Source organism: Nomascus leucogenys, chromosome 14 (assembly GCF_006542625.1).
Source record: "Nomascus leucogenys isolate Asia chromosome 14, Asia_NLE_v1, whole genome shotgun sequence".
Classification (NCBI taxonomy): Eukaryota; Metazoa; Chordata; class Mammalia; order Primates; family Hylobatidae; genus Nomascus; species Nomascus leucogenys.
Genome location: NC_044394.1, coordinates 58,343,882 through 58,371,421, shown reverse-complemented (window position 1 = coordinate 58,371,421; position 27,540 = coordinate 58,343,882). Strand labels below are relative to the sequence as shown.

The window sequence follows — 27,540 nt, the reverse complement described above, 5'->3', positions numbered from 1 at the left end:
AGTTCAGAACCTTAATATCTCCCAAAAGGATTATAAGATCAGACCCCCTTCCTTGTCATGGCCTTTCCTTTATTGTCCCCAGTTCTGACTGATCTTTTTTTTTTTTTTTTTTTTTTTTTCTGAGATGGAGTCTCGCACTGTCGCCAGGCTGGAGTGCAGTGGCGCGATCTCAGCTCACTGCAACCTCCGATCCCTGGTTCAAGTGATTCTCCTGTCTCAGCCTCCCGAGTAGCTGGGATTACAGGCACGTGCCACCACACCCAGCTAAATTTTGTATTTTTAGTAGAGATGGGGTTTCACCGTGTTGACCAGGATGGTCTCCATCTCCTGACCTTGTGATCCACTCATCTTGGCCTCCCAAAGTGCTGGGGTTACAGGCATGAGGCATTACACCCGGGCTTATCTTTTACACGGTTGCCTGAAGCATATTTCTAAAGGAACACTTTTGTTATATCATCTTTCTTTTTTCATAACTTTTTGAGATATAATTCAGTCATTTTCAGTATATCCACAGAAGCAAACATCACCAAAATCTAATTTTAGAACATTTTTAATACCTTCAAAAGAGACCCCCATACCTAATAGCAGTCACTCCCCATTTTCCCCTCCATCCCTGCCCCAGCCCTAGGTAACAGCGAATCCACTTTCTGTCTTTAGAGGTTTGCCTATTCTGGATGTTTCTTGTCAATGGAGTCATACACCATGTGGTCTTCTGTGTGTGGCTCCTTTCACTTAGTATAATGTTTTCAAGGTCACAGCATGGATCAATACTTCATTCCCTTTTATTGCCAAATAAGATTCCATTGTATGGATATACTTGTCATGTCATCTGACAGTCCCCCATTGCCTGCAGGTTGACATCCAGCTACTGTAGCCTGGCATCACAGTCCTCTGCAGCAAAAGGTCCTGCATGCCAAACTAGCTCTTGCCATCTGCCTGGTCTCCTTACCTCTACTCTTTTTTTTTTTTTTTTTGAGGCAGATCTCACCTGTTGCAGGTGCTGGAGAGATGTGGAAATAGGAACACTTTTACACTGTTGGTGGACTGTAAACTAGTTCAACCATTGTGGAAGTCATTGGCGATCCTCAGGATCTCGAACTAGAAATACCATTTGACCCAGCCATCCATTACTGGTATATACCAAAGATATAATCATGCTGCTATAAAGACACATGCAACGTATGTTTATTGCGGCACTATTACAATAGCAAAGAGTTGAACCAACCCAAATGTCAACACGATAGACTGGATTAAAAATGTGCACATATACACCATGGAATACTATGCAGCCATAAAAATGATGAGTTCGTGTCCTTTGTAGGACATGGATGAAACTGAAACATCATTCTCAGTAAACTATCGCAAGGACAAAAAACAAACACCGCATGTTCTCACTCATAGTGGAATTGAACAATGAAACTCATGGACACAGAAGGTGAACATCACACTCGGGATGTGGGGGGGGGAGGGGGAGGACAGCATTAGGAGATACACTAATGCTAAATGACGAGTTAATGGGTGCAGGAAATCAACATGGCACATGGATACATATGCAACAAACTGCACATTGTGCACATGTACCTAAAACCTAAAGTATAATAAAAAAAAAAAAAAAAAAAAAAGAATCTCACCCTGTTGCCCAGGCTGGAGTGCAGTGACACAATCACGGCTCACTGCAGCCTTGATCTCTGGGGCTCAAGCGATTCTCCCACCTCAGCTTCCTGAGTAGCTGGGACCACAGGCATGCACCACTATGCCCTGCTAAATTTTGTATTTTTCATAGAGATGGGGTTTCGCTATGTTGCCCAGGCTGGTCTCAAACTCACAGGCTCAAGTGATCTGCCTGCCTCTGCCTCCCAAAGTGCTGGGATAACAGGTGTGAGTCACTGCGCCCAGCTGCCTCCAGTCTTTTTTTTTTGTGAGACGGAGTCTCACTCTGTCACCCAGGCTGGAGTGCAGTGGTGCTATCTCGGCTCACTGCAACCTCTGCCCCCCACCCCATGGTTCAAGCGATTCTCCTGCCCCAGCCTCTCGAGTAGCTGGGATTACAGGCGCCTGGCTAATTTTTGTATTTTTAGTAGAGATGGGGCTTCACTATTTTGGCTAGGCTGGTCTTGAACTCCTGACCTTGTGATCCATCCACCTTGGCCTCCCAAAGTGTTGGGATCACAGGCATGAGCCACCGCATCTGGCCAAGCCTCTGGTCTTTTATCCATGCAATATGATTCCACACTGTAGATAGAAGAATCTTGCTAAACTACAACCTGACCTTGCTACATTGCTGCCTACAAACTTTCTGTGTTTTAACCTCATTCTTAGTTTCATGTTATATTTCCTATTCTGCTTTTCCTGTATCTTGATTTCCTTTCCCTTTTATTTAAAATGAGATTTTCCCTATTTTTTTTTTTAAATACATTTTTGGCCCTTCCTAGGAAAATGTAAGGTATGTGTATGTAATTAACAAAGTGGCCATGACTCCTGGTGTTTTTCTCTCCATACCTCACCCACCCCTTCACCCTCCCCTCCTGAGATTGGCAGGGACTGTGGGCAGCACCTCACCAATAAAGGAAGGCTGGAAGAGGGTCTCAGGGCAGCGGAAGCGCTCATTGCCAATGGTAATAACCTGCCCATCTGGCAGCTCATAGCTCTTCTCCAGGGAGGAAGAGGAAGCTGCTGTGGCCATCTCATTCTCAAAATCCAGGGCCACATAGCACAGCTTCTCCTTGATGTCTCGCACAATTTCTCTCTCAGCTGGAAGGAGCAGAAATGACAAAAGGTGAATACTGAGCTCTGTTAGTTTGGTTGTCCCATTTTGATCTCCATGAAAACCTCCTTCTCACATCTACTTTATTCTTTTTTTTTTGAGACAGAGTCTCACTCTGTCACACAGACTGAAGTGCAGTGGTGCTATCTTGGCTCACTGCAACCCCTACCTCCTGAGTTCAAGCAATTCTCCTGCCTCAGCCTGCCAAGTAGCTGGGATTACAGGCGTGCGCCACTAAGCTCGGCTAATTTTTGTGTTTTCAGTAGAGACAGGATTTCACCATGTTGGCCAGGCTGGTCTAGAACTCCTGACCTCAAATGATCTGCCTGCCTTGGCCTCCCAAAGTACTGGGATTACAGCTGTGAGCCACCATGCCTGGCCTCACATCTACTTTAGGTTCAGGCATAGGATGATGATAGACTTGCCACAAAGATGGTCAAGGGTCACTCCATTCAATCTTAATTCTTCTACTCCTCTTTCTAAAGAGGGAGTCTCAAGTCTTGATTCCCAAGCAGGACTTTGCATGAGATTTCTGACAAAGCCTTAGGCCTTCCTGGGGGTTTTGCAGGACATATTTCTGGTCTAGACTCACTTAGATGTTTGATCTTACAGAATCTAGAGAGGCTCCCACCTAAAAATGCCGATTGCCCAGGTGGGCCACATGACACCTTCCCCTTAGAAATTCGAGCCTCACTTACTCAATTTGTCCTCAAACCAAAGGTATCCCTAGGTAATGAAATGCATCAGCAGATCTTCACTACCATTCAGCCCTGTGGAAACTAGCCCTAGTCCTGGTGTGGACATGGACAGAGGCAGTTGGTCTCTGGGGAAGGAGGGACTGCTTCCATGACTATCTGGTCTTATCCAGAGGCCCAGCCCCAGCTTAAGGCCCCCCAGTCTATCTCAGGAGAGTTTAAAGACACAGAGTCACAGAATTCTCATTGGTCCTGAGAACTTCTGGTCCTAAACCAGATTGGTTCTGAGCTCCAGTCAGAATCAGGAAAGGGGCTGGATACCTGTGGTCACAAAGGAATAGCCTCTCTCTGTTAGGATCTTCATGAGGTAGTCCGTGAGGTCACGGCCAGCCAGGTCCAGGCGCATGATGGCATGGGGCAGGGCATAGCCTTCATAGATGGGGACATTGTGGGTGACACCATCACCTGAATCCAGGACGATGCCTGTGGACAGAGAGGATCAGGCTTATAAAAATCTTATTCTTGTCTTTCATCAGTCTCTTTCTAGGACTGTTACCAATGAGCTCTGACTACCATATTTTCCTTTACCAGTTAAGAATATTCACCCATCACAAGAGTCATCAATCATATTTTTTATTTTTTATGTATGTCACTTTTTCCCCCCCAATGAGACTGTAGGCCTCTAGAAGGCGAGTAAAATGTGTCCTTTTTTTGTATTCCTTGAAACACATAACTGTCAATTTGCATTAAGTCTACATTGCATATTCTTTTTTTTTTTCTGAGGCAGAGTTTTGCTCTTGTTGCCCAGGCTGGAGTGCAGTGGCACAATCTTGGCTCACTAGAACCTCTGTCTCCCATGTTCAAGTGATTCTCCTGCCTCAGCCTCCTGAGTAGCTGGGATTACAGGTGGCTGCCACCACGCCCAGCTAATTTTTTGTATTTTTAGTAGATGTGGGGTTTCACTATGTTGGCCAGGCTGGTCTTGAACTCCTGACCTCAGGTAATCCACCTGCCTCAGCCTCCCAAAGTGCTGGGATTACAGGCATGAGCCACCGCGTCCAGCCTCATATTTCTTAATCTAACAGCCACATCATAACTGATGAGAAAACATTACAATATCACCACTATTATTTAATATTGTACAGGATGTTCTAGCCAATTGCAGTGAAACAGAAAATAGAAATAAGAGGTATGACTATCAAAGGGAAACAAAAGTGTCATTATTTGCAGATAATGTGGTTCTATATAGAAGACCCAACACAATCAATTAAGAAACCATTAGACCTAGTTTGCTGGTTCAGCAAGGGCCAGATGCAAAATAAATGTCCAGAAACCAGTAACTTATTCTTGTGTAAGGATCTGAATCATGGCATATTTTATAATAAAAATAAGAGGTAACCTAAAGCTCCAGCAATAGAGAAATGGTAAAATAAATAAATAATGACACCATAATACAGTGACTACCATGTGGCCATTAAACATGATGTTTGCAACGAAGTGCAAGGTCGGGCACGGTGGGTCATGCCTGTAATCCCAGCACTTTGGGAGGCCGAGATGGGCAGATCACTTGAGGTCAGGAGTTCAAGACCAGCCTGGCCAACATGGTGAAACCCCGTCGCTACTAAAAATACAAAAATTAGCCGGGTGCAGAGGCAGGTGCATGTAATCCCAGCTATTTGGGAGGCTGAGGCAGAAGAATCACTTGAACCCGGGAGGTGGAGGTTGTGGTGCGCTGAGATCACATCATTGCACTCCAGTCTTGGCAACAGAGCGAAACACCGTCTCAAAACGAAAACAAAAACAAAAACCAAAGTGCAAAGCGCAGGATATGAAACTGTATATGCCATGCATTTCTCCATCATTGTCCTTATCACATGCAGTGAAATTATCTTTTACTTTTGTCTATCTCCCACTAAACTGTTAGCTCCATAATGACGAAGTCTGTCTTATTTGTCAGTGTGTGCCCATGGCCTGGTACCATGTTTGGCACATTGTAGGGAGTAATGGAAAATATAATGGATGAATGAATGGATAAATCAGTGAATAAATGATGAATGAATGTTTAAACAAATGTTTATGGAAGCTGTCAAGTCCCTGTTAAAGACCATTTTATTTTGAGATTTCCTCTGTTACCCTGAGCACACTTCTACACCAAGGCCACATATAGTCATGTCCACATAATGACATTTTGGTCAACTTCGGACCACATACACAATGGTGATGCCATAATATTATAAGGAAGCTGAAAAATTCTTATTGCCTGGTGACATCATAGCTGACATCACATCATAGGGCAACATTTTATTCACGTGTTTGTGGTGATGCTGGTGTAAACAAACCTACTGCACTGCCAGCTGTATAAAAGTACAGCACATACATTATAAACAACATACTTGAAAATGATAATAAACGACTATGGTACTAGTACTGGCTTATGTATTTCTTATACTGTCTTTTTTTTTTTTTTTTTTTTTTTTGAGACAGGGTCTCACTCTGTCGCCCAGGCTGGAGTGCAGTGGTGAGATCTCAGCTCACTGTAGCCTCTGCTTCCTGGGCTCATGCAATTCTCCAGCTTCCGTCTCCCGAGTAGCTGGGACTGCAGGTGTGAGCTACCAATGCCCGGCTAACTTTTTGTATTTTTTGTAGAGATACGGTCTAGCCATGTTGCCCAGGCTGGTCTTCAACTCCCGAGCTCAAAGAGATCCACCCGCCTCGGCCTCCCCAAGTGCTGGGATTACAGGCATAAGCCACTGCACCCAGCCTCTTATACTATGTTTTTAATCATTATTTTAAAGTTTACTCCTTCTACTTATTAAAAAAAAAAAGTTGATTGTAAAACAGCCTTAGGCAGGTCCTTCCGGAGATATTCCAGAAGGAGGCATTGTTAACATAGGAGATGACAACTCCATGCATGTTATTAACCCTGAAGACCTTCCAGTGGGGCAAGATGTGGAAATGAAATACAGTGGTATTGATAATCCTGAACCCGTATAGGCCAAGGCTAATGTGTATATTTTAGTTTTTATCAAAAAAGCTCTAAAAGTAAAAAAAAAAAAAAAAAAAAAAAATTTAATAGAAAAAAGCTTGTAGAATAAAGGATATAAATAAAGAAAACATTTTTGGCTGGGGGCGATGCCTCATGCCTGTAATCCCAGTACTTTGGGAGGCTGAGGTGGGCAGATCACTTGAGGTCAGGAGTTCGAGACCAGCCTGGCCAACATGGGATGGATCTGGAGAGGAGAATGGTCAGCCCTGGAAATTTCTAATTGACATTTAAAGGGTATACTCCTTTTTTTTTCTTTACTAAATAAAGAAAAGACAGAAATAAGCCAGGCGGCCGGGCGCGGTGGCTCACGCTTGTAATCCCAGCACTTTGGGAGGCCGAGGCGGGCGGATCACGAGGTCAGGAGATCGAGACCACGGTGAAACCCCGTCTCTACTAAAAAATACAAAAAAATTAGCCGGGCGTGGTGGCGGGCGCCTGTAGTCCCAGCTACTCGGAGAGGCTGAGGCAGGAGAATGGCGTGAACCCGGGAGGCGGAGCTTGCAGTGAGCCGAGATTGCGCCACTGCACTCCAGCCTGGGCGACAGAGCGAGACTCCGTCTCAAAAAAAAAAAAAAAAAAAAAAAAGAAATAAGCCAGGCATGGTGGCATGCTCCTGTAGTCCCAGCTACTTGGGAGTTTGAGGCAAGAGAATCACTTGAACCTAGGAGGTGGAGGTTGCAGTGAGCTGAGATTGCACCACTGCACTCCAGCCTGGGTGACAGGGTGAGACTTTATCTCAAAAAAAATTAAAAAAAATCATGGGAGGCTGAGGCAGGAGAATCGTTTGAACCTGGGAGACAGAGGTTGCAATGAGCCGAGATCGGCTACTGCACTCCAGCCTGGTGACAGAGCAAGACTCCGTCTCAAAAAAAAAAAAACAAAGTCAAAGAAAAAAGATATTTTTCTATTACTATCACTACAAAAAAAGTAAAAATGGCTTTAAAAATTAAAAAGTTTATAAGATAAAAAACATTACAGTAAGCTAAGGTTAATTTATTATTGAAGAAAGAATAATTTTTTTTTTTTTTTGAGACAGAGTGTCGCTCTGTCACACAGGCTGGAGGGCAGTGGCGTGATCTTGGCTCACTGCAACCTCTGCCTCCCAGGCTCAAGTGACTCTTCTGCCTCAGCCTCCCAAGTAGCTGGGATTACAGGCGCCTGCCACCATGTCCAACTAATTTTTGTATTTTTAGTAGAGACGGGGTTTCACCATGTTGGCCAGGCTAGTCTGGAACTCCTGATCTCAGGTGGTCCGCCCACCTCAGCCTTACAAAGTGCTGGGATTTCAGGTGTGAGCCACCGTGCCTGGCCAAGAATAATATTTTTATAAATGTAGTACAGCCGATGTGTACAGTGTTTATAGTCTACAGTAGTGCACAGTAACGTTTTAGGTCTTCACATTTTCTCACTACTCACTAACCCACCCAGAGCAACTTCTAGTCTTGCAAGCTCCATTCATGGTAAGTGCCCTACACAGGTGTACCATTTTTTATCTTTGATACCATATTTCCACTGTAACTTTTCTATGTTTCAATATGTTTAGCTATACAAATACCTAACCGTTCTGTTACAGTTCCCTGCAGTATTAATTATAGTTAAATGCTATACTGTCTGTAGCCTGGAAGCAATAGGCCATGCCATACAGCCTGGGCATGTAGTAGGCTATAGCATCTAGGTTTGTGCAAGTACACTGTCTGATGTTCCCACAGTGACAAAGTCACCTAATGACACACATTTCTCAGAACGTATCCCTGTCATTAAGCAATGTGTAACTGCACTCACATTTCCATCACCACAGGTTCTACTCTTTCTGCTTCATGAAGCAGAAACATTCCAGTATTGTTGGAATGTGTGTATGTGTAGAAGCTCCTGGAATTATTACTGTAAGGGAAACAGTTCTTGCTGGATGTTTTTTCCAACTATACCAGGTAGGCTCACATCTGGCATTCCACATGGGCATTCTCACCTATTGTCCCTAAGCAAGACTTTGCCTGGACTTCAGCTGTCCGTTTGATTCTTCTGAGCAGGAGCCTCTGCAAGACCCCAGCTTTTCCCTACCTCCCCTGAAGTCAGAAAAGGAATGGATTACAGGATTACTTACCTGTCGTGCGGCCGGAGGCATAGAGGGAGAGCACAGCTTGAATGGCGACGTACATGGCAGGGACATTGAAGGTTTCAAACATGATCTTAAAGGACAATGAAGAATAAAAGATTATCTGGCAAAAATCACAGCACTTCTTGGCCTGTAGAATGGTTTGTAATCTCATTAAGGGCAGGAACTATGCCAGTTTGGTAGTTCATTATTCCACACCCACTCCCCCAGGGCCTGGCATGGACTACGGACATAGCAGGTCCTCAGAGAGTTCTGTTGCACTGATGTTTGAAGGCAAGAAAGCATCTGGCCAAGCATCCATGTTGCATTCTTGTGCCAGTGTTCAAATCTTCCTGGCTTCTTACCTGGGTCATCTTCTCCCTGTTGGCCTTGGGATTTAGGGGAGCCTCTGTGAGCAGGGTGGGGTGCTCTTCAGGTGCTACACGCAGCTCATTGTAGAAGGAGTGGTGCCAGATCTAGTGGAGACAAAAGCCATATGAGCCTGACAGACTCCCAGTGGCTGGAAAATTCTGACTGACATTCCCATGCTGGGAGAGTGTGGCACCACGTTACACAGGATGGGATGGATCTGAAGAGGAGAATGGTCAGCGCTGGAAATTTCTGATTGACATTTAAAGGGTATACTCCTTCTCAACAGGGCCCTAGGTAGGACTCAGACCTGGAACCACTATTTTCTATGTGTTCATTATTTCCATTTGACCTTCCCTCTTCTTCACTCTACTACAGTCTCTCCCCTGCCTTTGTGCATTGAGTGATGCAAGGCACATTGTATCACTCAAGTGTTCATTGCTTTCTGGCTTCTAGCTATATTTGGCTGATAGAAGATTCCTGCAAGAGGCTGGCAAGTAGGAGGGCAAAAGAAGTCAGGGTCTCTCTCCTGACAATGGCGTGGCCCTCCATGAGCATAGTTCCTGTTGGGCAGCCCCTCTTTCAGAGCTCAAGCTCTCACTAAGCTCCAATGACACTGCCCTCATCACCTGACCCCTTCATGTTTAGGAGTGTGAGAGCTCCCTCTGTTGCTGGTTCTTGGGTGCCTCGACACCCCTTTGTAGTTGCCTTAACCCTATGCACATTTCTGCAGGACATTCATTTAACCAGTTGTAAAACCCCAGCTGAGTATACACTGTCAAACAATTTCAAAACCCCAGCTGAGTGTACACTATCTCCTGCTGAGAATCTGACAGAGGCACTTGGGCTCAATTTTCACTGTCTATTATTGGCCAGGCTGGTGCTTTAAAGCAGGGTTTCTCAATCGCAGCTCTATGACATTTTAGGTTGGATAGTTCTTTGTTGTGGAGGGCCAACCAGTATCCCTGGTCTCCACCCACTGCATGCTAGCAGCAGTTTTCCAGTTGTGACAATAAAAAATATCTGCAGACATTGCCAAATGTCCTTTGGGAAGCAAAAAGATTCTGGTTAAGAACCACTGCTTAGCCTGGGCAACATACTGTGGGCCTGTCTCTACAAAAAGATAAAAAATTAGCCAGTTATGGTAGCGCCTGCCTGTAGTCTCAGCTACTCAGGAGGCTGAGGCAGGAGGATTGCTTGAGCCCAGGAGGTCAAGGCTGCAGAGAGCTGTGAACATGGAACTGCACTCCAGCCTGGGCGACAGAGTGAAACCCTGTCTCAAAAATAAAAAAGAACCACTGTTTTAGAGGAAGTTAATTTCTTCCTGTGTCCAGTTCCTTCTTCAGTGATCAAGTACGACCAAAAAGGAGTCTTTCAGAGGGATTGGGCAAAGTGTAGCAGGGACATGGGGCTTTGGTTTCCTTAGAGGTGAGGCACAGGGTGATGCCATTGGACTCATGTATTTATGGGCCGCCAGGTTTGTGCTAAGACGGTGGTAAGTGTGATGAGGGCAGATATGAATCAGACATGGCACCCAATTCTCGGTTGCAAAGTCCAGAGGGGAGAGAGACGTTTAAAAAAGACCAAAACAAACAAAAAGAAAGACACAAGTCACATTTTAAGTGAAGGAAGAGGTAGGAGTAATTCATTATCTGAGGGATTTAAATGGGCCTTGAGGGCAAAAGGTCTCCAGAGGCTGCTGCAAAAGGCATCCGAGGCAGAGGGAATGGCACAGGCAGAGGCCCTGGACTGTAAGCGTTGCACAGGAGCCTGAAGGACAGCAACTGGTCTTAAGGAGGGGACCCCATGCTACTTAAAATGTGCTTCCTCGAGGCCCTCTTTCAGAGTCACCTAGGATCGTCTGACCCACTGAACCAGAATCCTTGGGTGTTGGGCTCAAGCATCTGCACTTGATTTTAGTTTATTTTTTGGAGTTTTTATACCTTAAAAGTTAAAGATGTTGATAATTTTTAAAGTTAGAAAAATATTTTTAAGGTTGAGTATGGTGACTCATGCCTGTAATCCCAGCACTTTGGGGAGCTGAGGCAGGCAGATTGCTTGAGCCCAGGGGTTGGAGACCAGCCTGGGTAACAAAGTAAGACCCTGTCTCTTCAAAAAATTAAAAAATCAACTGGATGTGGTGTGCACCTGTGTTCCCAGCTACACCGGAGACAGAGGCAAAAGGATTCCTTGAGCCCAAGAGGCCAAGACCGCAGTGAGTTATGACTGCACCACTGCACTCCAGCCTGGGCGACAGAGGAAGATCCTATCTCAAAATTTTTATTTATTTATTTATTTATTTATTTATTTATTATTATTATTTTTTATTTTGAGATGGAGTCTCACTCTGTCGCCCAGGCTGGAGTGCAGTGGCGCAATCTCGGCTCACTGCAAGCTCCGCCTCCCAGGTTCACGCCATTCTCCTGCCTCAGCCTCCCGAGTAGCTGGGACTACAGGTGCCCGCCACCACACCCAGCTAATTTTTTGTATTTTTAGTAGAGACAGGGTTTCACCGTGTTAGCTAGGATGGTCTCAATCTCCTGACCTCGTGATCCACTCGCCTTGGCCTCCCAAAGTGCTGGGATTACAGGCGTGAGCCACCACGCCCGGCCAAAAATTTTTTTAATGGAATAAAAATCTCCCCTGTGTCCATCACCTAACAACCAACAGTTAACATTTTCGCTTTTTTCTTTTTCCTAATCTTTTGTCTTTATGTATTTTTAAATTTATTACTATCATTATTTATTTCATATCTTTTTTTTTTTTTTTGAGACGGAGTCTCGCTCTGTCACCCAGGCTGGAGTGCGGTGGCGCAATCTCGGCTCACTGCAAGCTCCGCCTCCCGGGTTCACGCCATTCTCCTGGCTCAGCCTCTCCGAGTAGCTGGGACTACAGGCACCCGCCACCACGCCCGGCTAATTTTTTTTGTATTTTTAGTAGAGACGGGGTTTCACCGTGGTCTCGATCTCCTGACCTCGTGATCCGCCCGCCTCGGCTTCCCAAAGTGCTGGGATTACAAGCGTGAGCCACCGCACCCAGCCTTCATATCCTTTTATTATTATACTATGTTCAAATTTGTTTTATAACATAAATTATTTCACTTTTCATAATATTTTTAATAAACTAAACAAACTTTTGAAAATGCTTATATAACATTTTATCATATACTATCATATATTTAATCACATTACTATTCATGGTGTCTTTGATTTTTGGTTATAAATAATCCTATGATAGTTATCTTTGTGCATATTGCAATTTATGTTTTGTATTTAGGATGTTTTCCGAAGAAGAAGATTCTAAAAGTGGAATTACTGGGCTAAAGAACATGGCAATTGGAAGACTTTCTGATTTCTGTTATTAACAAATAGGCTAAACCACTCTTTACTTCAGAATAAAAAAGTGGCTGTTTTACCCCATTCTTACCTGAATTCAGTGCTCTCACTCTTAAAATATGAAATAATTTGATAGGTAAAAATCATACCTATTTTACTTTGATTTTTTTGTTTCAAATGAGTTTAAATTTTTTCACATTTGCAACTTTTCATAATTTCTGTTCAGCTAATTAACTGTTTTTTATTTGTCTGGGGGACACTTCATATTTTTAATTGTCAATTTGAATTAACTGTTCATATTAATCCCTCATTGCACTTTTGTTTTGCAATTTGTTATTTGGCTTTTAAATTTGGTTATTTTTGAGATATTAAAAGTTACGACTTTTTAAGAAGTCAAATTTGTCATTCTTTTTCTCTATGACCACTCTTACTAGAAATTTGATTAAATGCTCACATTAACTGTATTATATTTTTGGTAATTTAAATGTTCACATTTAACTTTTATATTTAATTGACATGTGTTTGGTGAAATGGTATGAGCTTAGGGCTATAAACCAAGATTCTCCAGCTCCGAAAATAACTAATCAGTTGTCCCAGAAATAATTTGTTGACTAGTCCTTTCCTCCTTTCCGATGCTAGAAGCTTCATTTATTATATATTTCCTCTTTACCTTTTTGCTGGTACCAAATTGTTTTAACTTTATAATTTATATTGTATTTTATTACGTTATGTCTTCCTTCATAATTTAAAAAATTCATTTTGTTCTCATAACTGTTGCTAATTTATTTCTGCAAACATACTTTAGAATTATGTCACATAATTTTTATTGGAATGCAATGAGCCTATAAATTAATTTGAGGACATTTGACACTTTTACCCAATTTGGTTTTTCTTTTAAGGCACACAAGATATATATATATATATAATGATTTATAGATATATAATGAAATGATTTTATATTTATACATATATACTTTTTTAAAAAAAATATATAGAGCCTCACTCTGTCGCCCAGGCTGGAGTGCAGTGATGCGATCTTGGCTCACTGAAACCTCTACCTCCCAAGTTCAAGTGATCCTCCTGCCTCAGCCTCTGGAGTAGCTGGGATGACAGGCACCCACCATCATGTCCAGCTAATCATTGTGTTTAGTAGAGACAGGATTTCACCATGTTGGTTAGCCAGGCTGGCCTCGAACTCCTGGCCTCAAGTGATCCGCCTGCCTCAGCCTCCCAAATTGCTGGGATTACAGGTGTGAGCTACTGTGCCTGGCCTTAAGGCACATAATTTATTTTTAAGGGTTTCTTTAAAGAGTTCACACATTGTCACTACTGTGAATAAAATAGTTGGTCTATTATTTGTCTATTATGTTTTCTTCCTTCCTTCCTTCCTTTCTTTTTTTTTTTTTTTTTTGAGACAGGGTCTCACTCTATCACCCAGGCTATAGTGCAGTGGCGTGAACACAGCTCACTGCAGCCTCCACCACCTGGGCTCAAGTGATTCTCATGTCTCAGCCTCTTGAACAGCTGAGACCATAGTCATGTGTTACCATGCCCAGTGAATTTTTACATTTTTATTTCAGAGATAGGGTCTCACCATGTTGCCCAGGCTGGCCTCAAGCTATCCTCATGCCTTGGCTTCCCAAAGTGTTGGGATTACAGGCATGAGCCACTGGCCTCTATTATGTGGGGTTTTTATTTTTTTTTGAGACGGAGCCTCACTCTGTTGCCCACAGTGGAGTGCAATGGCACAATCTCGGCTCACTGCAACCTGTGCCTCCCGGGTTCAAGTGATTCTCCTGCCTCAGCCTCCTGAGTAGCTGGGATTACAGGCACCTGCCACCACGTCTGGCTAATTTTTGTATTTTTAGTGGAGACAGGGTTTCACCATGTTGGCCAGGTTGGTCTCAAACTCCTGACTTTGTGATCCACCCGCCTCGGTCTCCCAAAGTGCTGGGATTACAGGTGTAAGCCACTGTACCCAGCCTATTATGTTTTTAAATTAGATACTGTTACACATACATGAATCATATGTGTCACTTATTGAGCACATAAGTATGTTCCATGCCTTGGGATTATACTAAGCATTTACCTAATTCAATCTCCAAAGCAACCTAATGCACAAAGTGTTTTTTATCTTCACTTTACAAATGGGAAAACTAAGACTTATAGGGTGGGTTTGCACCTGGATTTCCTGCCATTGCCTCTAATGTCTGTGCTCTTACCCACTCCACTGTATAACGTGAAATCTATTGCATTTTATGTGCAGTACTTATCTCACATTGAGTGACTCAATCTAGGATTTAGAGAAAAGTATAAGTGAATTACAGACTTCAAGTCAACATGCCTCATTTCCAGTTGCAGTCTGCTCAGTAATCCCCCTATCACATTTCCAAAGACAGGCGTTGCAGAAACAAGAACACTCAGCCAACTGTCAGCAGAGTTCATCACAAGAATATTAGAAAGGCTCTATTAACATTTTTCACACATAATTTTGTTTACCATGAGCTCCACAATTTAAAAATCCCGCCCACCCACAATATTTTCTTAAACAAAAAGGCTTCTAGAAACCCTGAGAGAGTTCTACTTAAAAACTTTCATTGGAGACAATCATCATAGTCTAGCATCAGTCCATCTATGTGAAGTCTTGACAGGGAAGGTAAGAATGAGAGATGGCTGTTTGCCTCTCTTGAGCCAGCACCAGCATTTTAAAGAAGGAGTGAGCACTGGCCTGAGTAAATATTGCAGGAAAAGATGATCATGGGGATCAGGCAGGGACAGGTCCTCTGATGCCAAGACGGGGAGTTAGGAACCCTCTGTTGGTTAATGAAGAGCTACTGAAGATTTCTGAGGAGGTGAGTGACATGAGCTGACCTGTGTTTAGAAAAATCAGCTTTGCAGCAGTGTAGAGAATTAATTCGGTGAATGAGGGCAAGAGACCAAGAAATCAGCCAGGAAGCCATTGCAATAGTCCAGGGAGAGATGTTGGCAGCCTAGGTTGGAGAAATGGTCGTGGGGCTGAAAAGAAAGGAAAGACAGAAGTGAGAAGCATTTTAGAGAGAGAGTTGACAGAGCACAGTGGCCTATGGATATGAGGGTCACGATGATGGGTGATCATTAAAGCAGGCTCGTTAAGGGGAAGTCTACAGATACCTTCTCCATGTCATCCCAGTTGGTGATGATGCCATGTTCAATGGGGTATTTGAGAGTTAGGATCCCTCGCTTGCTCTGAGCCTCATCCCCCACATAGCTGTCTTTCTGGCCCATTCCCACCATCACACCCTGCAATACAAAGAGAAGAGAAATGAATTGGCTGAGGGCTCCACACAGAGGGATTCAGGCACTGGAAGGTCTCTGAAGAAGGATGAGGATGGGAAAAACCGCCTTTCTTCCCCTGGAAACGGGATAGCAGGAGACAGGATGGAGCAGATACCAGTGAGTATGAAGGTGTCAGGAAGCGAAGGTGGAGGATTTCTTGTGTGGTGGCCTTTCTTCTTTCTCTTCAGACAATGTTGTTTTCTGAGATGAAACAAGCCCACCCATACACTTCTTCCCCTCATCCTGCTACAGACACAACACACACACACACACACACACACACACACACACACGACTTGTATGTGCCCTCCTCAAGTCCCCTGTGCCTGCTTAGATCTCCAAATCTTTGCTATTCTACCTGCTGAAATCCTTCTTATTATCAGGTATTCCTTTTTCTGTGACACCTTTCCCTTCCTGTGAAATATTTTACCTCTATTACAGCCCATGATCTCTGGTTAGTTATGTGTATTTCTTCACAAAGTGTAAATTTCTGAAAGGCAAGAGGCTTGTTCAATCCCATATAATTTAATTTTTCCAAACCTGGCAACCCCCCAAATGTAAGTCAGACATAATAGTGTCATTGTGTGCCTGATGTATATTGGTTTTGGCCTTGAATATTTCTATTTAAAGGGTCCTGCTCTATCAGTTAATCAGAAAAGAACTCCCTATACCTGGCGTGCATGCACGCATGCACACACACACACACACACACACACACACACACACACACACTTCCTTCCCTTAACCCCCAGCTCAGCAAGGTCTCCACAGTGCAGCGCTTACTCCTAGTGGCTCAACGCCTGGTATCCAGATGAGCACACACCTGGTGACGAGGGCGGCCCACGATGGAGGGGAAGACGGCCCGGGGGGCATCATCTCCTGCGAAGCCTGCCTTGCACAGGCCAGAGCCGTTGTCACACACAAGCGCGGTGGTCTCCTCTTCACACATGGTGTGTGTGGCCGAGTGAGCTGGGGACTGGAGCACCTTGGGATTTGGGGGAGAAGAGAACTAGTCAGCCACTTGTCAAATCAGTTTGGAGACAGTTTCTTGGCTTTGGGGCCTGACCCTACCTGCCACCAGGGCACACTTCCAGGAGGGACAGGCATGGGCTTGGCCTCCCACTCTCTGGCAGTTGAGCCTCCTCCCTCTGCCCTGAATTGTGAATTGTGTCCCCCCAAAAATTCATGTTGAAGTTCTAACCCCCAGTACACAGAAGGTGACTGTATTTGGAGATAGGGTCTTTAAAGAGGTAATTAAGTTAAAATGAGATTAATGCAATATGGCTGTCATCCAATGTGACTACTCCAGTAGGATGAGTGTCTTTAGAAGAAGAGGAAATTAGGATTCAGATGCATGTAGAGGGTAGGCCACGGGAGGATGCAGTGAGAAGGTGGCCATATACAAGCCAAAGAAAGAGGCTAAAAGTTCTGGAAGGACACCTAGCAAACTGATTATCATGATTACCTCTGGGAGTGTGGAGAGGAACTGGGAGAGGAAGTGCTGGGTGATATCTATAATATTTCAATTTTTTTTACAAGGAGGCTGCATTTGCATATAGTTTATATAATTAAAAATCAATAGCATAACATATCACTAAGGAAAAAATAGGCAGTGGTTATAGGTGAAATGTACACTCCTAAGGGTAGAAGCACCTTGATGAGGAAGGGGCACTCTGGGAGGAGAGAGGAAAAGAAGGGACTCCATGATGGGACTCACTGCTTGTTGCCTCAACAGATGGGGACAACAGAGGATTCCCTCCCCCATGCTGAGATCCGAATTAGGGTGGATGCAAACTAATGAAGAAATTAACTTTCTCAACATCTGCTGCACGCATTCTTTCTTTCTATTTTTCTGCCTTCCTTCCTTCCTGTATCTTTCTCTTTCTTTCTTTTGAGTTACAAACAGCATCTGACAAATTCCTGGCATTTGGTGGTGAAGGAGAAGCAACAGAGCCTCGGAAGATGGTCAGAGATTGCCTCCTACCCTGTGAGGACCCAGTGGGGTGGGGCAGAAGTGGGGAAGGCCCCAGCTGAGGGGCCGGGGAGGCAGACTTCCAAAAGTCCAGAGAAAAGAGAGGCACCAGGCACAGAAAGAGAAGGCCGGCTGAAGTTTTACCCGGGATGTGCAACCGCAGGTGCCTATGGCATGGAGCGGGGAGAGGGGAACTTCTAAAACCTGTGACCCTTGGCCCCAGATGGCCTCGTGCAGAAGCTGGACAGAGAAGACCATACTGAAGCAGAGAGGAGACAGCACCACAGGCCTGAGAACGCGAGGTCTGAAAGCTAGGTAGACGCTGAGCAGAGGCTTGTAAACATTTTCAAGACTGAAAGGAAGCCCTTCCCAGATATGTTCAAAGCAAGGCAACACAAGGGGAGAGGCCCGCTGTGACTTCTTAAATCCAGCTTTGCCTCTGTCTCTGCTGATCCTTATGTCTCCCATAGCACCAATGATGAGTCCTCACTCTCTAAACCAGCCCACAAGGTCCAGAATAGGATATCCCTCTTGAAAAAGCCATGTACTAAGCAATAATACAATTTGGTATATTTGTAGCTGCCTCAGTCAATGTCAATGAGGAGGCAGCAATATGTCTCAGGGCTCTACTCTTGACCCTTTCTCATGTGACATTTTTATAAATGAATTGAATGAAAATATAAAGCACAGGTTGATCAAGTTTTCAGATAAAACAGCTGGGAGAAAGTAATATTAAATACACTGGGTGAAAGAATAAAAATCCAAGAAAATCTCAAAAGGCACAGAAAATGAGCTGAATCAAAAGAGATTTTTTTTTTTTTTGAGATGGGGTCTTGCTCTGTCACCCAAGCTGCAGGGCAGTGGCAAGAACACAGCTCACTGCAGACTCAACCTCCCGGGCCCAAGTGATCCTCCCACCTCAGCATCCCAAGTAGCTGGGATCACAGGCATGCCCTACTATGGCTGGCTGATTTAAAAAATTTTTTCTGTAGAGACAGAGTCTCCCTCTGTTGCCCAGGCTGGTCTGAACTCCTGGGCTCAAGTGATTCTCCTGCCTCAGCCTCCCAAAGTGCTGAGATTACAAGTGACCCACCACACACAGCCAAGGTTAAATTTAATGAAATGAATATGAATTCCTATATTGCGGGTTTCAATCACCAAACTGTGAAAGGTCTTGTGGCCGGGCGCGTTGGCTCACACCTGTAATCCCAGCACTTTTGGAGGCTGAGGCGGGCGGATCACAACGTCAGGAGATCGAGACCATCCTGGCTAACATGGTGAAACCCCGTCTCTACTAAAAATACAAAAAAAAAAAAAAAAAAAATTAGCCGGGTGTGGTGGCGGGCACCTGTAGTCCCAGCTACTTGGGAGGCTGAGGCAGAAGAATGGCGTGAACCCAGGAGGTGGAGCTTACAGTGAGCCAAGATGGAGCCACTGCACTTCAGCCTGGGCGACAGAGCGAGACTCTGTCTCAAAAAAAAAAAAAAAAAAAAAAGAAAAAAGAAAAAAAGAAAGCTCTGTTTAGCATCTGTGAGCAGGACTTGGTGTCTTGTTGACTGTCAGTAGTGTGCTACGGCCAGGATAAAAGCTACCTCTGCCCTTAGCTGGGGTACTGTGTGTGGTTCTTGGGGCCACCCTTGCTGGCAAAGGTATGGAGAATTGGCTTCACATTCGCTGCTTGTGAGTGTCAAATTGTACTACTTTTCTGAAAGGGAATTTGAAAATACTTATTAAAAGCCTTAAAGATGTACACACCTTCTGACTCCCCAAAAGCACTTCTACGAATCTATCGTTGTGAAACAGTCATGGGTGAATGAAAAGATTTGGCCTGTTTTCACACCTTTGTTTAAAATGATCAAAATTAGGAACAATCTCAATATCAAAAAAAGTTACTGAATAATAAATAAGTTGGCTTGTAAACTAATTGCTGGAAGCCTCCATACAATGGAAAAACTAAAATATTTAATACAATAGAAAAGGTGCAAGTTGCTTTGGTAGGTGAAACAGCAGTATGTTCAGTGTTCCCATTTTTGGTAAAAATGGATTTTCAATTTTAAAAAACATGGAGTCTTCCGAGGAGCGTCTCTGCCCAGCTGCCCCGTCTGGGAAGAAGTGAGGGGCACCTCTGCCCGGACGCCCCGTCTGGGTAGAAGTGAGGGGCGCCTCTGCCCGGTCGCCCCATCTGGGTAGAAGTGAGGGGCGCCTCTGCCCGGCCGCCCCGTCTGGGAAGAAGTGAGGAGCGTCTCTGCCCGGCCGCCCCGTCTGGGAGTTGAGGAGCGTCTCTGCCCGGCCGCCCGTCTGGGAAGTGAGAAGCGCCTCTGCCCGGCCGCCCCATCTGGGAAGAAGTGAGGAGCGTCTCTGCCCGGCCGCCCCGTCTGGGAAGTGAGGAGTGCCTCTGCCCGGCTGCCTCCCCGTCTAGGAAGTGAGGAGCGTCTCTGCCCGGCCGCCCCATCTGGGAAGTGAGGAGTGCCTCTGCCCGGCCACCCCATCTGGGATGTGGGGAGTGCCTCTGCCTGGCCGCCCCGTCTGGGAGGTCTACCACAGAGGCCAGACGCAATGTGGGGGCTGGACGTGGTGGCTCACGCCTGTGGTCCCAGCACTCTGGGAGGCCGAGGCGGGTTGATCACTTGAGGCTAGGCGTTCGACACCAGCCTGGCCAACATGGCGAAACATATGAAAAATACAACAGACAAACCAACCAACCAACCCAGTGACAACAAAACAGGTCTACCCTGGAGTCATACTCTAATTTTTTCTATTTTCCTCCCTTTCTGATCCTTTATCCCACTTTCTTTTTCTTCCTCTTCCTTCTCCTTCTTCTTTGTCAAATAGAGGATTGAGTTATTATCATTGATCCATACAAAGTCCCTCTCTCATTTATTTTCTTTAATTCCCACCCCTCATTTCTATACCCCGTCTTCCCATGTGCAACCTTCCTAATATGTTTGATATGCATCTTTTTGTTTGTATGTATTTTTAGAAAATGTTTATTGTTTTGTGTGCAAAAAAAAAATTAATAAAAAAAAGAAAAAAAAAACATGAAGTCTTCCACATATATTATCTACTTAATCCTCAAAACAGTCGTGAGAGAAGATATCTTCATTCCATCTCATAGATTTGGAAGCCAAATCTCAGAGAAGGTAAAGAACTTAGCCAGAGATCTCTTCACCGAGAAGAGGCTGGGAGATGCAGGCCTGGCACCCATCGAGGACACTTCCCAAGCCTGAGTTGTGCCTTCCTCACTACTTTGGGGAACCATCATAACTTCTCCATGTTTGGTGTTTTTGCATCAGCCTGTCTCTCCAGAGCTGTTGGCAGCAAGCACCCTAAAACAAAAGGGTCTGTGTTCTTTTCTCTCTATGAAATGGAGTCCCTCCTGTGCTAGGGCCAAGCCTAGATTTACTTTTTACAGCCCCAGCACCTAAGCAGGTGTTTAACACATAGGCGGTGCTATGGTTTGAATGTTTGTCCCCTTCAAAACTCATGTTGAAATTTAATTACCAATTTTAACTGCAGGGTTCTGCCCTCTTGAATGGACTAATGTCCTTCTCAGGAATGGGTTTTTTATAAAAGGGCGGATTTGGTCCCTTCTCGCTCTCTCTTGCCCTTCTGCCACGTGAGGGCACAGCAACAATGCGCCATCTCGGAAGCAGACTCTGGGCTCTCACCAGACAGACACTGAATCTGCTGGTGCCTTGATCTTGGATGTCCCAGCCTCCAGAACTTTGAGAAATAAATTTCCATTGTTTATAAATAACCCAGTCTCACATATTCTGTGGTAGCAACAAACACGGATTAAGACAGTAGGTGTTCAATAAATGTTGAATGACAATGTTGCCATCTGAGTGACCCCCTCCCAGACCTGGTGTGCTCTGCCTCTGGGATACCCGAGTCCCCACAGTCCAGCCTCATGATGGTTCGGTCACAAGGGCCTGAATTAGAATCACATGGGCAGTCTTCTCTCCAAGCTGGCCACTGAACAGCAGTGCTGCCCTGTTCTAGCAGGTGGTCCACCTCGAGGGGAAAGCAACCTCCAAAGGGAGGAAACAGCCAAAGAGGCAAAGCTGTGCTCCGAGACTGTCTCCCTCTAGGGTCCCCTCAGCGTCCCTCTCTCCTGTGTGACTTACGGTTCAAGCCTGTCTGGGTTTTCAATGAGCCCTTTTGTCTCCCTCCCCAAACTCTCTCCGGTGTTTTCCACACACAGAAACATGGAGAGCCTGGAATTTTGTTTCTAAAGCACAGCAGCAGCTGAGACAAGCCACAAGGCGACTTGAAGCTGTCAAAAATGCTGTTCTGCAGCACTTCAGGTGGCTTGGAGTCTGCTATTTTGAAGGCAAAACCCAATGCGAAGAGAGGGCGGGAAAGGCAGGGGGAAGGCAGCGGCAGGGCTGGTGGAGTCGAGCCTCCGAAGGGTCCCGTGCTGCTCTGGGAAGAAGGGGTTCACCCTGGAGCCAGACTCCTGGACCGCCTCTGCCCCCAGGAGAAATTCTAGACTTTCCTCAGCTGCTTTCTGGTAATTTGTGGCTAGACTTGAGCATGTCAGCTGAACCAGAGCCAAAGTCACTGTGGTTTCCTGGGGTCACAACCGCTTCGTGCTTGGCAGGGAGCAGAGAGTTGTTCTGGTTCTTTCAGCACGAACGACATCTGGGCTTCATTGAAGCTCTCACTGACTCAGGAATGAAGCTTTTATTCCCCTTGCCCCGAAGGTGGCCAGAAACCAAAGACATAATGAATGCAAGTCATTTGCTCACTCACCCGTCTCCCTGGCTACCTCAAACCCAATGTGAGGGCAGAGCTGTTAAAATCCACCCTCCCCAGCACCTCAAAGGAGACAAGTTTGGCTCTAGAAATCCTCCCACTGCTCCTCCTTCCTTTACCCTCTTCTCCCTCCTGGTTCCCCTTTCCCACAGCCCAGTTCCTTTGTCCTTGCCTGGGCCTTAGTTTCCTCCGCTAGAACATGGAAATGATAGTATCTATCTCACAAGATGACGGAATGGAAATGAAGGTCCAGTAGACATTATAAATCAGGGTAGGCAAATTCCGGCCTGTTTCTGTATGCGCTATATCTCAGAATGGTTTTTCCTTTTTTTTTTTTGAGATACTGGGCCTCACTCTGTCACTTAGGCATTGAGTCCAGTGGCACCATCAAGCTCACTGCAGGCTTGAACTCCTGAGCTCAAGGATCCTTTCTCCTCATCCTAGGAGCTGGGATGGCAGGCATGTGGCTGGCATGGCCACTACATTCTGCTAATTTCAAAAAAAATTTTTTTTTTGTAGAAACAGTGTCTTGCTATGTTGCCCAGGCTGATCTCAAACTCCTGGCCTCAAGTTGTCCTACTGCCTTGGCATCCCAAAGCTTTGGGATTACAGGTGCAAGCACTGCACCCGGCCCTACATTTTCAAATGGTTGAGAAAAAAGCAAAAGAAGAAAAATATTTCATGACCCGTGGAAATTATATGACATTCAAATCTCAGAGTCTAATAAATAAAGTCTTACTGAAACACAGCCACATCCATTCACTTACATATTATCTATGGCTGCTTTTGTTACAGTGGTAGAATTGAGTACTTGTGACAGAGAACTTCAGGCTCCGAAAGCCTAAAATATTTACTATCTGGGCTTCGTCAATCCCTGTTGTCAAGGGCTGTAAAGAATAATAATTCTTGTTAATCTCTCTTACTCTTCTCCATCAAAACTCATGCCCAGGATGAAGCCTGTCATATTGAAAGGAACTGAATGATCCATTTCACACATCAATGACTATTGAAAGTAGAATTTATGTCAGTTCTCAAAAACATTTTCATTTTGACAGAAAGTGTTAGGCCTAAAAGGAGGGCCTCTGCAATGATGAGATTTCAAACAATAGTTGGGGACGGGTTTTTGGGTGAGGGCTTCAAGTGACATGTAAGCAGCTGCATCTCTGCCTTTTATTATTTGCCTACATGTATATACAAACCATCAGAAACCCTCGCAGAGAGAAATTGTCTATGAAAAACACTGCCATGGTGGAAAATTCTAACAGCACCTCTAATTAACTTCAGGATATCTTCACTAGGTTCATATATATACATGAGTTCAATTAAAAACAACTCTACTGAGTAATATTTTGGATCCTCCACAATCTGTCGTGGGTGCCTTATCTTCTGGCTCTTACCCGGCCTTCCATTCACTCCCCTGGCTCTGCTCCTGTCCAGACCCCTCTCTTGAGCTCTAGGCCTGCAGAGCCTGCTGTGCATCTCCCCCACCAAACCCCCCCGGCACCCCAACTTCACACCTCCAAGACTGCTCTCCTCATCAACAGCCACTGCCTGGAGCTGCCCTCACAGACTCACACCACCCACCCTGAGCCCACATCCAATGCCGTGGTGCTGCCCTCTTCCCTCCCAACCTATCACCAGCCCTTCTTACTTCTACCTGCATGACACCCATGCCACCAGCTCAGGACCACTGCATACTGCAGTAGCGCTCTTGCCCTGTTCCAGTCCACTGTCCTCACAGCTGCCAAAGCAGCCCCTTCAACAGATAACCTCCAGATTAAAACCCTTCCCTGGCTCCCCATAGCCTGATCCTTTAGAGTCTAAAGCCCTTGTAATCCAGCCCTGCTGACCCCTCTGAATTTAGTTTTACCTGATTCCTGCCTTGCCATCTAAATGCAGTGGAGTTGAGCCACTTGAGTCCCAAAGACCACGCTTCCTCTTTACCAGGACTACCTTACTTCAGGACCAAGCTCAGGCACCTCTTCCTCCAGGAAGTCTTCCCTGATAACTCCTGGGCTGAGTGATGGGCTCCTCCTGGCCTTTACCCCTTTCATGTACTTATTTGCTCCGTGGTTCTCATCTGTTTATCTGTCTCTTCCAGTAACTGCAGAAGCCTCTCCACTGTCCCTAAGGAGCAGGGACAGTGCCTCGCCCATAATAAGTGCTCAATAAATGTTGGCAGAATGAACAAGGGGAAACAGGAAAGATATCTCGCCCCAAGGTCATGATGTCACACGGCCCATCCCCTTTTCTTCGGCCTGGCATGCAGGATCTTACTGTTCATTGCAGTTTCTCCAGCACCCATCCATCTCTGTCACAGGAAGCTCTTCCTCTTTTCAGCCCAAGGGTTAGTATCAGAGTCCAAACCCACATTCGAGTAATCAAAGTGAGCACTGAGAGCCTCCCTGTACAAAGTGTAGTCCCAGACCAGCAGCTTCAGCGTTGCCTGGGAGCTTGTTAGGAATTCCAAGTATCAGGCCATATCTCGGCCTGCTGGAATCAGAATCTGGGGTGGGGCATAGGGCAATTTGTGTTTTAACAAGCACTCCAGGTGATTCTTAAAGTTTGATAACTCAGGGCTGGGCCCTGACAGCCTTGAGCTGAGTGCTGTATATATGCATTCTCTCATTTAATCCTCACACCATTGCCAAGTAGATATTATTATTTTTGCCCCAATTTTACAGGTGAGGAAGCTGAGGTCGCTCAGTAACTTTGTTAGCCTGGCAGTCTGCCTTCAAGGCCTGCACCACCACACCCAGCCTGCCTCACCTGTGAAGAGACGCTAGTGAATTCTGATGCCAAACATGGAAGTGGCCCATTCGTCTCATCTTCCTCTTAATTCTTTGTGCATGTGTGTCTGTGTGTGTTGGGTGGGTTGGGGGGAGTAATGACATCTGCAAATGGGTCACAGTTGGGTGTGAGTCTTTTGGATGAGTAGCTGAACGTCTCTAGGCCTCAATGTCCTCATCAGAGGAGAATGAACTAGCTGGGTCCCAAGTTCCTTCTACCCTGAAACCTCATGATGCCACAGGGCAAGTGGAATTTTCCCCATCCCCCAATGATCCTAGAGCCTTCAAGGACTGCAAAACCCTCCATTCTCCTCAGCCAAGCACAGATCAGAGGACAGAGAGAGACTCACACGGGACCTGAAGAAAATACCCTCCTATTCCCAGCACAGACATTTCATGGACTGAACAGCTCACAGATACCAGGACCACTGTTACCTTTGACTCAAGTATTCTGAAAAGCTGCTCTTCTGCAAAGTGTATGATCCCCTAAAACAGCCTCCCAGACATTCTAACCCAAGACAAAGGACATCAGGGTGTGGATCTGCACTGGCCCTGGGGAGCAGGGCTAGTAGAGACCGCAGGCATTATATCCCACCAGTCCCCAGTCTGAGGCAGGGAGCACGGTTCCAAGCTGCCCCTGCCCCAGGATGTCCCATGGCCAGAGATGCCTTTTCCCAGCAGGCTGCAGGTGCCACTGCCGACCAAGGGCCCTGGCGTGTGATCTGGGCCAGCGTCACAGAAGCCAGGCCAATCTGGAGGCACCTCCCGCACCCAGGAGGCCAGGCAGCCCCGGAAAGGAAGAGGTGGCAAAAGCTGTACAGTACTCACCGAGGGTATGAGAGGTTCTTCTCCCAGTGACTGAGGGCTGGTGTGTCTTTGGCACGAATACCAGAGCAATATAAAACCCCAGAGGCGGATCTTCTTTAAACAAAGTCCCTAAAAAGGCCAGCTGACGGTGTGTTAGCAATATTACCATATAAGGTGGTTTTTTCAATAAATCGCCTTGGGGGTAGGGAAGGGGGGTGGGTAGAGTGAATTATCATTTGAAAAATGTATGCAAAAGGACTCAGTGGCAACAGCCCCGGTGCTGGTAGATTTGTTCCTTTTATGCTGCACTTGCATAAACAAAACTCACACCAGGCCTTATAAGCTGCCCAGAGTGAGACCAGATGCAGCTGTGCTCCTGGAGTGAGAACCATACCAAGAATGGCAGTGGGCCTCCTCCGTCCACACCTCCCTCCTCAGGCCCTGCTGCATGCGGCCCCTGGGTCTGCCTGGGACACCCAGGCAGTCCCCAAAATGGGTGCAATTATGCCTTGTCTGGCACGAGCCTGACCAATGAAAGCTGAAGAGAAATACCATCTGTACCCAGGAAAGAAATCCTGTGTGCCCTACTCACCTGCTGCACCTTGGCACGAGCTCCTAACCCTTTGGCTGAGTTCTCTGAGGGTCTCAGGACACCTTAGGCTTCATTCTCTCTTGGCTCCTTCCTGGGTTTCCTTTAAATATCTCTAAATATCTGCAGACTGAGGGACCTGCTTCAGGGTTGAGGCACACCTAACAGGACTGCTGGCCTGTAGGATTTTCTAGTCCTGTGACTCTTGAGCTTCTTCTTTTTCTTTTTTTATTTTCTTTTTTGAGATAGAGTCTCGCCCTATCTCCCAGGCTGGAGTGCATTGGTGCAATCTCGGCTCACTGCAACCTCCGCCTCCCGGGTTCAAACGATTCTCGTGCCTCAGCCTCCTGAGTAGCTGAGATTACAGGCACCTGCCCACCACTCCCAGCTAATTTTTGTATTTTTAGTAGAGACAGGGTTTCACCATGTTGGCCAGGCTGGTCTCGAGCTCCTGACCTCGTGATCTGCCTGCCTTGGCCTACAGGTGTGAGCCACTTCGCCTGGACTTCTTTTTTGTTTGTTTGTTTTTTTAATTAGACAGAGTCTCGCTCTTAAACTCCTGGATTCAAGCAATCCCTCCACCTTGGTCTCCCAAAGTGCTGAGATTACAGGTGTGAGCCACCATGGCTGGCTGATTATTGCTCTTCTTTGTGTAATTCATGTACTATCCCTAGGTAGCTGGTTCATTTCCCACATTATCAGCTACCAGCTCTGCGGTATTACTTTCAACACCACATTCTCCTGGTCCCCCTCCCTCACCCTGATCCAGACTAAAATGATCAATTACCTATTGGACATCGCAATTCAGATGACTCTCCAGCTCTTCAAACTCATCCTGTCTAAAACTGAACCGTTCTTCCCTACCCTCAAAGCTGCTGTGCCTTCTGGGTTGCCAACTTCCAAGTGCATCCCCTCAGCCCTTCAAGCTAGAAGCCAGTCAGTCTAGAACACTGTGTCTCCCTCATGCTCCCACCTGGGCACCACAGCCTGGTGCTCCCCCAACCAGGAA

General features: G+C 45.7%; 1 protein-coding gene across 3 annotated transcripts in view; it reads right to left on the bottom strand.

Moving 5' to 3' along the window:
• Window positions 1-26,043, bottom strand: part of ACTG2 (actin gamma 2, smooth muscle) — a 29,218-nt gene extending 3,175 nt beyond the window's left edge. The window contains exons 1-8 of one of the 3 annotated variants that reach the window (XM_003268675.4): window positions 25,964-26,007; window positions 21,716-22,282; window positions 16,440-16,601; window positions 15,452-15,580; window positions 8,963-9,073; window positions 8,607-8,691; window positions 3,781-3,942; window positions 2,560-2,751 (exon numbers count right to left, since the gene is read on the bottom strand). In XM_003268675.4, the coding sequence (XP_003268723.1) occupies window positions 2,560-2,751; window positions 3,781-3,942; window positions 8,607-8,691; window positions 8,963-9,073; window positions 15,452-15,580; window positions 16,440-16,565 (805 nt within the window). In that variant the 5' untranslated portion in view covers window positions 16,566-16,601; window positions 21,716-22,282; window positions 25,964-26,007. Of the gene's footprint in view, window positions 1-2,559; window positions 2,752-3,780; window positions 3,943-8,606; window positions 8,692-8,962; window positions 9,074-15,451; window positions 15,581-16,399; window positions 16,602-21,715; window positions 22,283-25,963 lie in introns of all 3 variants that reach the window. The other 2 variants (XM_003268674.3, XM_030827714.1) reach the window with 2 other exon arrangements.
• Window positions 26,044-27,540: the final 1,497 nt, after the last annotated feature.